Source organism: Esox lucius, chromosome 13 (genome assembly GCF_011004845.1).
Source record: "Esox lucius isolate fEsoLuc1 chromosome 13, fEsoLuc1.pri, whole genome shotgun sequence".
Classification (NCBI taxonomy): domain Eukaryota; kingdom Metazoa; phylum Chordata; class Actinopteri; order Esociformes; family Esocidae; genus Esox; species Esox lucius.
Genome location: NC_047581.1, coordinates 29945039 through 29961992, shown reverse-complemented (window position 1 = coordinate 29961992; position 16954 = coordinate 29945039). Strand labels below are relative to the sequence as shown.

Sequence of the window (16954 nt, the reverse complement as noted above, 5' to 3'; positions counted from 1 at the left end):
CAGAAAGTTATATTTCATTAATGTAAGTGGGTCACATGATGTTAACCTGCATGATTTGTGCGATTTTGTAACTAGGCCTAATAATTGATCAATGTTTCTGACTCAATATAATCTTGCATTCGATTATCAGGGAACATATATACCTCCCTTTCTGACTGACGATGATTCAAACATTAATATAAAGGTACTATGGAAGTGATTGTAAATAATATTGTTATTATTATTATAAAATTAATGTGCGATTTATTTCAAATTTAATCGGGGGCTCAAATGATTTATATCTCAGTTTAGGGCTTGTAAATTGGCAACGACGCTTATTTCTCTTAGCCCACTTCAATTCAAGAAGCGGACGGTTCCATTTTAAGAACCTTTAGAATCTACCCTAAGTGAGGAAGGGCGGAGTATAAACACAAGAGCGACCCACGTAATATCCAGTAGAATCACAGGACTTTATTTCGCTTCCTGGATTAAATAAAAAATCAGCCAATGAATCCTCGATGGGCGCGGTTAGTTGTCAAAGCAAGTTAATCCTGTATTTTGCCCGGATTTCCACCTGACTGTGAAAGAAATACTAGTTAGAAGTTACAGAAATGTTGAGTAGTTTGGGGAGCGGAGGTGGGAAAACTGCCAAACCGTCGTTTGTTTCTTACGTGACGCCCGAGGTAAGACTTCTGGTGACATGGTACTGTAATTAGCACACGAGTGTGAATGTAGCCTGTAACATTACCGACAACAAATGTCTTTCTTTTGGACACCCTACTTGACACGGACTAGCATTAATGCTAACTAGTTAGCCAATATGATTTGGACTACCCTGTAATGAGCGAAAAGGCTAGATTCGGACAGGGCGAGGTCCGAAATAATTTACATTATGTCCGAAATATAATGTAAATAAAAAAAAAAAAAAACAGAAATGGTTATATGTTTGCGGCAGAGAGTAATGGGTTGTTAGATGGTGTACGTTATCCTGTTTTAAATTAGTTTGAACAGACTTTACCCCTAGCCCTAGACAATATTTCGACAGCAGAAAACAACACAACTGATTGTTCAGGATAAATTGCAACAACACATTGTAACTCCTGCCTCTTCTCAGCGACTGCTTTACACATAATTTGTCTGACATTTTATCTGTGATCAAGGAATATAATTGTCATGTTAGAGAATATAGTTATAGCAAACATAACGGATGGTGCTATTTCTCTTTCTAAACACCATCAGAAATCATATTAGGATAGCTGTATTGTCCGGTTTGGAAATCCGTAATCCCAATGGGAATTGTACCATTATAATGTAACATCAGATCCGTGGAAGCGTGGGAACAAACTTCCACGGGAAGCCTCTGCAGGAAGTGAGATTGGCTATATAGACTATCTTATAATGAACGAACATCAGGCTACCGAACTGCAGCCATTCAATAATTCAGATTCCCAGGAAAATAAATAATATAAATGTTCGTCAGTACATCCACACATAACCTTGCGTTTACTTGGTATTATGGTGCGGCTGTTGGTAGACAACAAATAGGGACTGAATGCATGAAATATACGTAAAGTTGACGAAAATGTATAAGTACAGCGGGTGGTGACTATATGAAACGATGGGATATGAGTGGCAAGAGTGTATCCTATATAAGAGAGCATACACTCATAGAGTTTTGGGAGCAGTTAAGTGCAGATGTTTAACCCAGGGTGTTGTCAATTCCCTCACTAAATTGCTTGATATATTTCTTTTGGAATAACAAAATCACAATTGGGGAACCATCATTGATTGTTGAGCGAGGGTTTTGCATTCTTAGACAGTTTTACCAATTTAATTCTTAAACCTAGACACATTTTTAGTATACTCTGTTGACAGGGTTTGTTTTAAATCATGATTCACCTGTATTGACTGCCTGCCCCTCTGCGAGCTGGTGAATAATATTTTATAATAATATACAGTAGGTAACAAGGATGGGATGGGTGGCCAACAATCTTGCCCACACAGAGCTGCACACTTGTGTTGCAGTTTACTTCTGCTGTTGGCTGATGCAGACCAGACAGTGATGTGTTAGAATAATGTGCAGAATAGGGTCAAGATATACTGTAGACTGATATAGACCTGTGTCAGCATCGACTGGAAGATTAATAAGTAGACCAAGGTCAGGATAGACTGTAGACTGATGTGTAGTCCAGGGTCAGGGTGGACTGGGATATTGATGTAGACCTGGCTCAGGATAGACTGTAGACTGATGTGTAGACCAGGGTCAGGATAGACTGTAGACTGATGTTGTAGACTAGGGTCAGGATGGACTGGTAAACTGATGAGTAGACCAGGGTCAGGATAGACTGTGAGACTGATGTTGTAGACCAGAGTCGGGATAGATGTTACCAGGTTATTTGTGTTCAGCATCAGGATTATACCAAGATATCACCAGGTTATCACCAGGTTATCACCAGGTTATCACCAGGATATTACCAGGTTATTTTCACTGCACCAGGCAAAAAAAAAGTTTTGTAATGTGTTGAGTTAAATTCTCTAGTTGATCAGACAGGACTCCTGTTTTTGTGGAACTGGAACAACGACTGAGGATTTGAAACGGGCAGGAACAGTGCATTGCTTTAGAGACATTCAATATGTCAGTGATCACAGGGAATGGCTGGTCAGCACAACGTGGACGTTTGGCCGGACAGCCTTTCTGCAGCCTTCTTGCATCTCTGTTAATGTGTGTCAGTTCTGCAGTAAAAGTTGAGTTTGTTCAGCAGTGCCGTTTTCACAGGAACAGCAAGGGACTTAGGTTTCTAGTTGGCCATCTGATGCCTTTCCTACAGAAGAGTGGAAGTTTCTGGAGGATTGCTTTTCTAGCCTTGCTCCAAACATGTGTTTTTTTCCCCCAGACACAACTCAGGCACGACTGTTGCAGTCACATGTTGTTTATTAACAACATGACTGCAGTCGTTGTGACTTTGACATGTACTTGTTTTTAATGCAGACAACCAGACTGTCCTGCACGGAGCTGGTACTTGTGTTGTTGTATTGTTTTTTATCTGATTTGTATTTCTTGCCAGCACTATTGAGCGTGAATCTGCAAGTATGAATTTGGTTCAGTAGTTGGCCTTGTCAACTCCTACAATCATTGTCCTGCCAGACATTTGGCAAAACCGTACAAACAGATCAGGCGTCAGGCTACGACCTAAAGCTAGCTTGGTTCCCACCATCACTTACTGACTATGCTCAATAATATAGAAATATTCTTTCGGGAGTGTGTGGCTAGGAGAGCAGCTGGGCACTGGGGTCTTTTGACACCTTGTGTGTTCTTTGTCCATGGCATTTTAGCTTCCTGGAAGTATGCCTGGCAGTGGCCAACTTCCCCTGTCGGCGACAATATATTTTACAATTAGAGAGGAGGTGCTACATCATTAGGCCAGGGAGGATTTATGGACAGCTTCCAGAGAGTCAAGACGTCGACGATGATAATGATGATGAGGGTAACAATGAGGAAGATGACTGTTCCTTAGTGTTCAGAGAATTGGCATCATTGAGTTCAAACACACTCACACCCCACACAACAGTTACAGTAAGTTACTCTGGGTAGAAGTGCTAAATGACTGAAATCTAAGTAAGTATGTGGTTACATTTCACTATCGCTCGCAGCTGTTCACACCGCAGCTTTGGGTATAAATAGAAGGGTTGCAGTTTAGTTAACACTGATGCTGAAATGGTGGACTTCCTCTGTGAGAGCGGATGTGTCAGGGAAAATGTAGTCAATAGTAGATCAGCCTATTCTGCCAGGTCCCAGACACCAGGATGGACATTGTGTAGCTGAGTTCTTTAGTGATTACATGTGTGGGTGGAACTCTAATTGATGCCAAAGAAGGGTAATTCACTTTCTTATATAGCAAATAAAAATAAAAAACACAGACAGAGGATTGAAGCAAATCTTGATTCAGTTAGTTGGCTGACATTCTTCTTGCCTGAGAAATGTTTCAATGCCTTGACAGTTCCTAAGGGAAGGGGAACATTCCTGCACTGATTTAAAGGATGCGATTGATCGTCTTTGACCAGCAGCCTTAAAATGTGTACACTAGCACTATTAACAAGCTTGAGAACATAACAGGAGACAAGAACCAAACTAAGACAATACAAGGTTATAAACAGGTTATTAAGAGGTTAGAGTAAATTTTAACAGGACTAGATCATAAAAATCATGTTGCATCATCAGATTTCATGTATTTTTCTCCTTGTTAATGTTTTACATTACATGAGCTGAGCCTGATTGGGGTCATTTAAATTGTAGTCTCTTTAGGAAGTACACAAAATTCCTTCTAGTTAAGAACATTTTGAATTTGAATTGAACTTTGGTTATTTGGTTTTTGTCATTGACTGAAATGGAAAAATGGAGCCCAGTGTTGGAACTGAGGTTTATGATGTGGATTTTTGATTTGTTTTGTGGCTATCATAGAGAGTTAATACATGGGAATAAAATAATTTTAATCCCTACCCCACAGTAAGAAGCTTCTCTAACATGAATCCATGCCCGAGTGGAATCAACTAATACTGCCCCAGAAAAATAAACTGATATTAATCCCAGCCCCACAGAAGGCATTTTGCCTGTTGCCATGCCGTCTTTGTAAATTAAGATCTGTTCTTAACTGACCTCCTCACTCTTCACACAGGAAATCAAGTCGGAGAAGGAACCTTACAAAAAGGAGAACCAACCAGACTTGTTACCAGGTACATGTGCTATTTGGGTTTGTTGTCGCCTGAATGATTTGACAAACTGGCATCAAGCAGATTTACTGAACTGTTTGTGTGTGTCTGTCCTGTCCAGGAGAGGTGGTGTTTTGTAGTGCCTGCCCAGTGCTTAAATACAGCCAGGATGACATGTCACAGCGAGGCGTCTTCGGAACACTGCTCTGCACGAACTTCCGAGTGTCTTTTGTCAGCGACGAGGTGCAGGTGGAGGAGACGGTGAGTGCCGGGCAACGCTGTGAACGCCGTCAGGTTCATAGGTCACCTGGTCCCAGGCCAAACACAGAGGGTCTGAACACACAGAGGGTCTGAACACACAGAGGGTCTGAACACACAGAGGGTTCTGAACACACTGAGGGTACTGAACACACTGAGGGTACTGAACACACTGAGGGTACTGAACACACTGAGGTACTGAACACACTTAGGGTCTGCTTGTGTTTTGCTGCTGCTAGTTAAGAAATACAAGATTGACCTCTTGGAGGTTGGAAGTGGCAGCCACCACCCCAGCCTCCACCAGTTAATGTTAAGGGGCAGTCATAAGTATCTCCTCGGCCTCTGTGTGCCCCTGTCCTCCAACTGGTCTGGTGCAAGGTTGAGGGACATGAAACTGCTTTTTTCTGTGGGCATTACATTCCCACTCTGCTGTAGGCAGTTCTTAAAGAGCTCTTTCCACTCCTGGCCTTTGAGGAGAAAATACCCTCTCTGAACGAAAGTTTACTGAGTCACACACACAGGCACAGTTATTACCGAAGCAATTTGAGGAACTGACTGTTTAGGACAGTATCTCTGGTTATATTTAACCTCAGGGAGACCTTGCTGTTTGTCATGATTCTAACTGCAGCTAAATGTATTGTGATATGGTTTTCCTTTACGCAGTGTAAGCTCTTCAAGAATAAACTCTACGGTGAAAACGACATCCCACTTGCGTGCGTGGATAACATCTATGGGGGTATTAGTTTTACTTGATAGTTTTTTGAAGTTTAATTGCAGCATTTCATGACTTTCTAATTCATAGTCTAACTCTGCCTACGTTCCTCTACTGATGTCTTGAGACGAAGCTTGGGAAGAATATCACTGGTGACTCAGTCATTCACATGTCCACAGGTTATGAAGACAAGAAGAAACTGATAACAGGAGGGCTGCTGAAGAACAAGTACCCATCCAAAATCATCGTCCACTGCAAAGACCTGCGAGTGTTTCAGTTCTCTCTGACGTACTCTAAAGAGGAAGACGCAAAAAAGGTCTGCACACTGCCTGGCTTCAGCACCCCTCTGATTCTGGTCGGAGGGGAACCCATGAATCTGAAAGGCTTCATTGTCGTTGTTTTTTTTGTCTCTACAGATTTTTCAGGGAATCGTGCACCACTGCCTGGAACCAAAGTCTCTGAGGTGTGTCTACGCCTTCTCCTACTGCGAAAACACCACCTCTCCAGGTGCGTTAATCACTTTTGGAACATGGCAATATTTTGGGCCTGACCACACAGGGCCTGTTGATAGAGAAAACAAAATTATGATTTCCCTAAGAGGAGAAAGATCATTCAGACTCCCTGGTCTGGAGAAATGATCTCCTAGTGCAGCTTCCTGTGACAGGGTTTGACGTTACCCTGGTTACCCACCAGCCTCAATATGTCACCTATAACATGTTGGACAACCATCAGGGAGCTGTTTCTGTGTGAATGGGCCCCTGTAGGGGGACTCAAAGGGGCCTTTGTCTGTCTGGAGGGCACGGTGTTGAGGCCATGCCCCAGGGACCCCTTCTGCAACTCATCACAGACTGGTTATTAGAACAGACGGCCGGACGGACAAACAGATGACCTGTATTGACAGGGGGACAGAAAGGCAGACAGACAGTATTGACAGGGGGACAGGGAGTATTGACAGGGGACAGACAGACAGATGGTATTGACAGGGGGACAGGGAGTATTGACAGGGGGACAGACAGACAGACAGATGGTATTGACAGGGGGACAGACAGACAGACAGATGGTATTGACAGGGGGACAGGGAGTATTGACGGGGACAGACAGATGGTATTGACAAACAGACAGACAGACAGATGGTATTGACAGGGAGTATTGACAGGGGGACAGACAGACATACAGTATTGACAGGGGGACAGACAGACAGACAAACAGATGGTATTGACAAACAGACAGACAGATGGTATTGACGGGGGGACAGACGGTATTGATAGGGGGACAGACAGACAGACAGACAGATGGTATTGACGGGGACAGAAGTTGAGGTTGGCTCTTTCCTCTCACTACCTTCTTGTCACTAGAAGCTGTGTTTTACAGGTGTCCTGGACCACAACAACGTTGTCATGAAGACCTACCTAAGGTCCTCATCTATTGACAACAATGCTGTGTGTTTTGTAGAGATGCAGAGGAAAGAGCGGACAATGTTGTTTGACTGCTTGGAGGACTGGACACAGGACATGAAGAGAACTAAGGGAAACTGCCGACTGGTCACCGAGAATAGCAGCTTTGAGCTCTCCCAAAAGTACGATGATTTTACAACAATGCCATGCAGAATATAAATGCAAAATGATGCTTGATGTGGGATGAAAAACAAATTGTTCAGAAAATGTAACATAATTACCATATTCTCCCCATTTGATACAATTTTGAAACTTTAAACTCTTTTTAATATGTTTTCCTTGTACTAGTGTTTTAAAATTAGCATATTGAGTGGAGTTTCTTAGAAAAGCTGAAAAGTGTAAATAAATTAAAAGAGAGACATAAAGTTCAAAAGAATATTGAAAACCATTAGATTTTAAAAAATTTTACCATAATAAGCATTAGTGAGAGGGAACGGGTAAACTGTTTTGTTGCTTTGTTAGCCGTCATCCAGGTGATTTCATGTCTATTCTTGCCCATTTTTAACCACAAAAAGAAAGGGTTCCCAGCCTGAGGGCACTTAAGTACGGTAGAGACAGAGATTGACTTTAACGAAAATGAGTGAATTTTATTATCCCTACCCTACTCCGCAGTCTGGACGCATTTCCCTGGGGTCCTCGAGTCCCCAGGATGCCATTCACTCACACTGTTTTCATCAGACAGGGATGATTTGCTGGGTATACAGTATATTAACAGTGTGTTATGAGCATCGAGTTGTTGGTTGAAGTCTTCCGTCTGTTTTAATGTTGTGGTCTGCGACTTTTGTGATTTAAAAAAAAAATGTTTTTTAAACCTTCTATTTTGGGCTTGATGTGTAATATATTGTGCCACTTTTACAACCAGTGGCAAAACATTCACAGACTTTCATTGGGATGATATGAGTGAACAAAATATTCTCATAATTTTTGTAAAAGTTGCCCCAATATTCTCATTATTTCCATACAGGTTGCCCCAATTTTTTATTGTCCCATTAAACGTGACTGATGAGGATTTGGTCAAATTCCAGGGGAACGGATTACCGGTAGGCCTGACATTTCTAGTGAACTTCCCATTTTGACTGCCATTTACTTGTGTCAATAAAAGCAATAACCTTTTTACTCGGTTCATGGCAGTACGCACATTTTTGGTTACATGATATGTTAGTAAACACATACTATAATATAAATGTATCATTATGTTACATTATTACTATAGACATCATTAGTTGTGTTGTTTTTATTACTATATTATATGATGCTGTTATTCAAGCTGTCCTATTGTTTCTGCAGATGTGGTGCTGGTCTCATCACAGTGGCTGTGCCCTGTTTAAAACGGCTTCCCTGCCTCTGTCCCAGGAGGACAACGTCCCCCAGACATACATGGAGAAGTAAGACGCAGAAAACACGTTCCACGTCCTCCCCCAGACGACGTGTTGAGGATCGCCAAGTTGCGCTGTGTATAGGGCTGTCACCGCGCGATTATCGTGGCCGATAACGATGTTATCACGATGTGTATAGAAAATCTGAAGAAGATTTTAATTTTTTTTATATCACGGTCATCGTCAATCCCAGTATATCGCGACACCCCTAGCTGTGTTTACCAGTTATGTTAGGAATAAGCAATGAATGTGGACCAGCTTATGGATTAGAACTCTGTTCTGAATTCCATGTTGTACCAGCCTTAAAATAAGGCAGAGACACTTCTGTGTGGTACTTTGACCTTCCGTGGGAATCTGTGATCTTTGCTACAGGATGTTGACAGCGGTGGCCCACAACCACCTGTACTCTGTGAAGACAGAAGATCTCTCCGACACCTTGCCCACAATTCAGGACATCCAGCTGTCTTACAACAAGTTCAAACAGTTCTTCCTCATTGGTGAGTCCTGATGACCCCCCCCCCCCTCCCCCCCCCACCCTGTCATGGACAACGCTGTAGGCCAATCACACCTCAAATTATATTATCATGATGGTTGTAGATGATTTCACATGATTGTGTGTGTAATTATAATACGTGTCTTGTTTTACTCCTCTGTAGACAATACGACAGAGTTCTGGATGTCCGATATGAAGTGGTTCTCCTCACTGGAAAACTGTGGATGGCTGGACATGATCCGGTGAGATCTGATCTTGGTTCCAGTGAAAAAGGATTTGTGTTATGAGTAGCATGAACTGCGTTGCCTAAGTGTTGTTTTAGCGTGTCGTTGTGTGTTTCAGACAGTGTCTCCTGAAGGCTGTGGAAGTTGTAGAGTGTCTGGAGAAGGAAAACACCAATGTTCTCATCATGGGTAAGGATGTGGGGTTTGTTCATTCCCTCGAAAACAAAACATTTTAGTCACGGAGCGCTTCAAGTTCAAAGTTGAGTGTAATATATCTATGTTTGGTACATGCGAATATTCTAATGCCCATTAAAGTACCTGAAAGGACATCAGAGCATATGGAATGTTCATGTGTGGTCAGTATGATCATGAATCAGTGTTGCTGGTCGAGGAGCCTTATGGCCTGAGGGAAAAAACTGTTTGTGAATCTGGAAGTGTGTGCCCGGATGCTCTGAGAGCGTCTACTAGCAGTGTTAACAGACCATAGCCTGGGTGGCTGTGATCTTTGATGTTCGTCAACTGCCTACCATTTTAGTCAAACACAACAAGGGATGGGCAGTTTGGAAGAATAAAAACAACACTTGTTTGATGAAGGTTGTATTTTGTTTGTCGAGGGTTGCCTCAGATCCTCTGATATTTAATAAATATTTGTATTGAGCAACGTCTGCTCTAGAAGGATGCATGGACTTACTGGAGATCATTGGAAATGCTGGATGAAGATTAGTTCAGTGTTTCAGGTGGCCTTTCATGTGTTTCCACAGTTGTCATGAATGGCAATAATGTTTATGTTTTGTAGGAGTCATGCTCGCTCTGGAGTACATGTGCGGACCGATAATGAAATCGGTTAGTAATAGTGAAGTAAAACAAGGTTGGAAAATGATTTCCAGCTTAGGGGTCAGGTGTATTATGTTAAAAGTTACAAATAGGTTTTAGATTAGGTTTTGGGGTTTTTGGTTGGGGGTGTGTTAGAGTTGCTACATTGTGGCTACATTGAGTTGAGATCTCCGAGAAGGGTTGTCCAGTCAGACCAGTTCAGTGCTGCGCGTGTGTGTGTGTGTCCAATGGGTTGGGAATAACATCAATCCTCTGGTTCAGTTTAGGTTGAACCAACCAGATGTTCTGTCTTGTGTGACAGTTTAGGATGAACCAATCACATGTTCTGTCCTATGTGACAGTTTAGGATGAACCAATCAGAGCCCCTGTCCTGTGTGACAGTTTAGGAGGAATACATCCTCTGTCCTGCTTTTTGTTTGAGATATTTTCTCCTACTGATCGGGTCCTGTGTTGTCCTGCTGCAGAGGAGAGCGGGTCAGACCTGTGTTGTGTCATATCCAGCCTGGTCCAGTTGATGTTGGACCCACACTACAGAACCCTGCTGGGCTTCCAGAGCCTAGTACAGAAGGAGTGGGTGGCAGGAGGACACGCGTTCCTCGACCGCTCCAACCAGCTGCACCTCAAGGAGAAGGTGGAGGTAGGATCCTGTTCAAACCTGGTTTTCTGTCAGGTATACTGATGACATTAATGTAAATGCCCCTGGACCTACTGCCTTGGAAGATGAGAGGAAATACAATTGAGAACCCCCCTTCTCTCCCTCTTCCTCTTCCCCTCCTCTCAGAGCCAGTCCCCTGTGTTTCTTCTCTTCCTGGAGTGTGTGTGGCAGCTTCACCAGCAGCACGGCCCGGCGTTCCAGTTCTCGGAGACGTACCTGACTGTTCTGTCTGACAGCGTCCACGTTCCGGTCTTTGCCACCTTCCTCTTCAACAACGATAGCCACAGGGCTAATGTTCTCAGGGTAATGGACACGCCGGATACAGTTCTGGGTGAACAGTTGTTATAATGAATCTCTGATCTCCTGGCTGTGAACCCAGTCTCTGTTGTTATAATGAATCTCTGATCTCCTGACTGTGACCCCAGTCTCCGTTGTTATAATGAATCTCTGATCTCCTGGCTGTGAACCCAGTCTCCGTTGTTATAATGAATCTCTGATCTCCTGGCTGTGACCCCAGTCTCCGTTGTTATAATGAATCTCTGATCTCCTGGCTGTGAACCCAGTCTCCGTTGTTATAATGAATCTCTGATCTCCTGGCTGTGAACCCAGTCTCCGTTGTTATAATGAATCTCTGATCTCCTGGCTGTGACCCCAGTCTCCGTTGTTATAATGAATCTCTGATCTCCTGGCTGTGACCCCAGTCTCCGTTGTTATAATGAATCTCTGATCTCCTGGCTGTGACCCCGTCTCTCTTGTTATAATGAATCTCTGATCTCCTGGCTGTGACCCCAGTCTCTGTTGTTATAATGAATCTCTGATCTCCTGGCTGTGAACCCAGTCTCCGTTGTTATAATGAATCTCTGATCTCCTGGCTGTGACCCCAGTCTCCGTTGTTATAATGAATCTCTGATCTCCTGGCTGTGACCCCAGTCTCTGTTGTTATAATGAATCTCTGATCTCCTGGCTGTGAACCCAGTCTCCGTTGTTATAATGAATCTCTGATCTCCTGGCTGTGACCCCGTCTCTCTTGTTATAATGAATCTCTGATCTCCTGGCTGTGACCCCAGTCTCTGTTGTTATAATGAATCTCTGATCTCCTGGCTGTGACCCCAGTCTCCGTTGTTATAATGAATCTCTGATCTCCTGGCTGTGACCCCAGTCTCCGTTGTTATAATGAATCTCTGATCTCCTGGCTGTGACCCCAGTCTCTGTTGTTATAATGAATCTCTGATCTCCTGGCTGTGAACCCAGTCTCCGTTGTTATAATGAATCTCTGATCTCCTGGCTGTGACCCCAGTCTCCGTTGTTATAATGAATCTCTGATCTCCTGGCTGTGACCCCAATCTCCGGAGTGCCACAGGGAGACTGGGATATGCATCAAAACTCACTATTATATTCACACATGCATTTAAATAGGATGTATTTATTATTATTATTAGAACATGTACTATACTTTCCATTGTCACATTTGGGGCTTTAACCTAGATTTGGTTGCATGTCTGACTCCAAATGTAACTTTTTTTTAAAGCATCAATATTTAACGTGGCTGCTACATGAACATTTTACTTTTACATTTTAGAAGTTTAGCTGACGCTGTCATGCAGACTTACTTACCCCTTAAAGTACAGTACTATGGTTCATTTACACAAGGGGGAGTGCAGCATTTGAATGAGCCCATCGGAAGGGATTATTAGGTGGCCGTGATGATATGAGGGTCTGGGGGCATTGGGATCTTCAGACCAGAGGGAAGAGTGTCTCATACTGGCCCTCCAGTACCCCGTCCACCAGCATCTGGTCTCCCATCCAGAGAGCGAACAGCACCTACACTGTGTCCTCAGAGGACAGGCAACCGTGGGACGGGGGAAGACGGCCAGGTGACCGTCACATACAGATATGTGCTACAGTTGAGGGACAGAACACACCGGCGGACTGAATGTCCCTGGTGTAAACTAACTAACGTACCGTGGAAGTCTGGCGTCAGGTCCGGTGACCGGCTCAGTGTGATGGCCGGAGGGGGACGAGTCGGTAACAAACGGCCGCTGTAATTCAGGCTGACCTTTTAACGCTGCCACTGATTGGATTTGAGAGGAGCTGTGACAGACATTTCACGAGTTACGGTTCCATTCAGGCCCTTACAGTGAGCTGATAGCAGAGTGTGTGTAGGTTGTTTACCAGTTTGCGACACACACAACCAGCCAGACTGTGCTTGCTTGTCTTGGTAGGCGGAGTCACCCAGCTCACAGAGAGGCCCGTTGAACTGCCCCAGCGTGTGGGACTGGTCAGTACAGTTTGACTGCAGGGCTCAGGATCTCTTCACTAACCCTTTGTATGCCCAGAAGACCAAACAGGATCGGTCTCAGCGGAAATCACACAGGCCTAAGGTAAAAGAAAAATCTGTCTCGGTGTTCATCTGTAATATGTCTGATTGAATTAATGCATTGTTATTCTCGTAATTTTTTTCACTTTCTCTGTCAGCTCAACAGACTAACTGAGAACAGCTCAATTAATTGATGTTACTATATTTATTTTGTCCAAGCCGCATGCTGACCAAACCAGGTCATAGCCATGTCTCTCCTGTCTTCCCGTCGCCAGCATCAGCGTCAGCTGTCCCTCCCCAGCTCGGCCTTCAAGACCCCCACTAAGAAGGGCTTCTTCAAGGACGAGGCGGACAGCCTGAAGAAGATCCTGGGGGTGAAGCGTATCAGCCGCTGGATGCTGTCTCCCTCCTCCGACTTCCCACCGATGTCCTCCATCAAGGAGTTCTACGAGACCTGGCAGGCCAAACCCCTGGACTACCACGGCATGTTGCTGCCGTGCCTGGACGGGCCTTCCATTCGAGTCTGGATGCAGAGGTACCCAATGACTCTTGCTTCCTGTCACTCATGGACCTTCAATAAATGTTATGCTGTTTTGGCTTGCAGCTGTTAGAACTCATGCAATCAGGCCACTAACAACCAAACCTGTAGTAGTTGAGACAGTTTAGAGATTCAAATGTGAAACATACAAAAAAAGACTAGATATGAAACAGAAACATCCACAAGGTAATCGTTTTATTTACAGTATATTCTTATATTTGATCAGTACAATGTCTCGATACCGGCCATTTTAGTAATGTTGTGGGAATGTGAGTTGACCGTCCCAGTTGTTTCCGTGAAAGGTATCTGCGTTGGATCCATGATGTCCAGATCCTGGGAGGGGGTCCGGTGGCTGTGCTCAGCAAAGTATCGGAACTGCTGGCGGAGGTCCAGGAGCTGCGGAGTGAGCTGGATAGGCATGCCCGCACTGTGACATCCAACCACCGGGGGGCGATTAGGACAAGGGCCAAGACTGCACCGGAGAACTTGGCCAGGTCTTCCGTGAGGCTGTCGTCATCCTTCCCTTTCGTGACGTCGAGGAACTGGTCGTTCAAGCCGGCGATACCGACCAGCATGTTGCAGAGCCTCATGATGAGTGAGGTGGCCGGAGACCTGGCCAGCAGGGAGGATGATGGCAGTGAACCAGAGACTGTGGTCTGAGGGGAACCGGGGGTGTTTCTGCATGGGTGTGCATGTCAGTTTGTTCCAGGTCTCATGTGGTCCACTGTACACTGCCGTCTGAGGTGTTTGAACTGGGGAGTTGTGGAGTGCCAATGTAGCACTGATGACCATCAGCACCCTGCCGAACAAGAAAACAGGCAAAAACTATCTTCCCTACTGTTCTCTTTAGAACAACTGCGATTTAATATTTCCTGTCGCAAAGACAAAACACAAACTGTACCGGTAGAATTCTAAACTCGTCTGTGCAGGAAATGCAATTCAACGTTTAAGTGATGCAAACTGGTCCTGTTAGTGTCTTCAGGTTAAAGCTGTGAGATAATCCAGGTCAATAGGCTTCAGCCAAGCTTTTTTGAAGTTATAGCTTTGGCAAGTCGCTTTACATTAGTGTTAAGGCTTATTATGGAGGACACAAAAGAGCCCACTGTGTTGACTAATAGCTATTATCATTAACAGATACTTCCCTTAGTGGACCACAGGGACACACTTTTTTCACACTGTGCAATTCAGTAAATAGTCTGCCTTTTAAGGAAAAGATGAGTGGAACACCTGAGGTTGTTTAATGGGTTAGTAGCCAACCTCTCTCATGCTGCTTTGCAGTCATGAACCATCTACGAAGCAAAGTGAAATGGAACCAAAATATATGTTAATGAGAAGCCTTGAGTTCGTCTTGTGTGTTTTTATACTGCAGAAAGGGAGCTTCTTTTTTTACCTTTCACTTTCTATGCTTTTTTTTTTATTCTAAACTCTGGACGGGAATTTAAAGCCAATATCCTGGACTTCAGGTATGACCCCGGAGACCAACAGGTCTTTCCAGAGACCTAACATGTCAGGTTACCGTCCATTTGTTTAATCCATTTAGGCTGCCAGTCTCTCATTCACATACCATTAATTCACTTACAACCCTGTTGAACATATTGAATCATTTACTACTTATTATTCTCCTGCCATATTATATGAGTTGTGTAGATAGTGTTAAATCTTTGTTGATACATTCCCCGTATTTACTTTTTTTCATTATGTAGAATGTTACTGTGTGAATACATAAATTAAAAACAGGCTCTTTGTATGATCCTGTATTTGAAGACTGGATTGCTTAAGCTAGTTAGGATAGCTAGGATTTCCTCGTCAGGAAAGTGTTTGGTTATTATTGTAATGTGGAGCCCTCTGATGGTGACATGAAGTAGTTGTGCTTTCATTTGTCAGGAGGAAGCCGTTAGACAAGCCCACACAGACGAAGGAATAACGTTGTGGGAATGTTGGGAAGTCCTACTATTTACATCAACCCAATTAAGTTGAAGTGTAAAACAGTTAAGGTTATGGTAGGATTACATAACGTAGTCTGCTTTCAAAGACGTGCCTGATGCTTGATCCCCAAACTGCTGGTTTTGATGACATGTACATGTATTTTCCAAACTTAGTAGAGATCTTCTGCACGGTTTAAGCAGTTAATTAGAAATGGAGGGGTTAAGATAGATTTTCACCTTATTAACCTCAAAGGTTGTCTCTCTTCATTTCCCCTAAGAGAACATGGGATGGTGGGTTGGTGTTAGGTGTATGGTTGAATTTATTTGCAGAATATGGATCTCCAAAGGATCACACTTAGCATCTAGCCACTGAGCTTGAGTGAAATCAGCCCAGGAAAACAAGTTGCTGCGAACTGCGTGAAGTGACCGTTTATGTTCATGGCAAACTTCTGTTAATTAATTTTTTTGGGGAAATTATAATTTAATCCAAATTTGATTATTGGTCCCTGGTTTAACAGTTTTGTTTCAACCCAATTGATGGTGTTTAAATTATTTTGAAGCTGATATCCAAAAATGTATTTAAATGTCCATATTGAATGCATGTATTTTGCCATCGAATACATTTAATGTGTGTAACATATTGCATGGAAGCGGTTGGACATGACCTGCGCACACAGTTCATTTACACATAGTTATGAAGCTATTAAGACAGGACATATTATCTTACAGATAATAGAACTGAACTGCTACCTACTTGAATTCATTTGCCTTAAAAATCAGAGAACACTGAATACTGAAAACAAAATGCAACTGATCGTATTTGCTACTAATTGTCACTTTGTATTTTCTTAACGTATTTTTCTTGTTTTTCCTTGTTGCACTATTGATGTCAGAAACCGAAGTTGTCACACCTAATGGGACACTGTAATCCAGACATACACTTTAAAAATATGTCCTTTATCAGGTGACCCGTGTATCTTATCTATACACTGATAAACCCAATCATAATTTGGTTATACTGTTGTTGATTTTGTAATTAAAGATTGCTTTATGAATTGAACAATGCTCTTGTCTTGTCTGTCTTGTTAAATTCATTGTTTTGTATTTTGTAATCTGAAACTGGACGGCTGCTATTGAACTGCTGCTGCTTCTGCTGTTCTTTGTTGTTGTTCTAGATACAAATATTTTAGAATATCAACATAATCATGGTACATTTTCTGGAATAAGGCACAAAAAGGAAACCTTTGACAGAGATGCATCTGCTGAGCTTAGAAAATGAATGTGTGGCGTAAGACAGGAAGGGTAATCTAATCAGGATTAGTCCTGCATGGCTTCTCAAGATTAGTAGAACTGCAGTGCTACATGGCAGACTAGCTGGACCGATACAGGGGTAAACTATCCTTCAGTTTTTTTTATTCAGTTTTCCTCACGTTCTCTTAAGATCACAGCCTGTATCCTGGAGCAGAGACAGGAAAGCTCAAG

General features: G+C 43.1%; 1 protein-coding gene across 1 annotated transcript; it reads left to right on the top strand.

The window, feature by feature from the left end:
* The first annotated feature begins 540 nt into the window (after positions 1 to 540).
* mtmr12 (myotubularin related protein 12) lies at positions 541 to 16537 on the top strand. The gene is made up of 17 exons (XM_010876959.5): positions 541 to 662; positions 4653 to 4710; positions 4808 to 4947; positions 5608 to 5680; positions 5836 to 5972; positions 6073 to 6163; positions 7109 to 7232; positions 8075 to 8150; positions 8398 to 8495; positions 8859 to 8983; positions 9143 to 9221; positions 9322 to 9392; positions 10502 to 10674; positions 10819 to 10995; positions 12915 to 13073; positions 13285 to 13544; positions 13850 to 16537. Exons 1-17 carry the CDS (start codon positions 591 to 593, stop codon positions 14205 to 14207), a joined length of 2271 nt encoding a protein of 756 aa, XP_010875261.4. The 5' UTR covers positions 541 to 590; the 3' UTR covers positions 14208 to 16537.
* Positions 16538 to 16954: the final 417 nt, after the last annotated feature.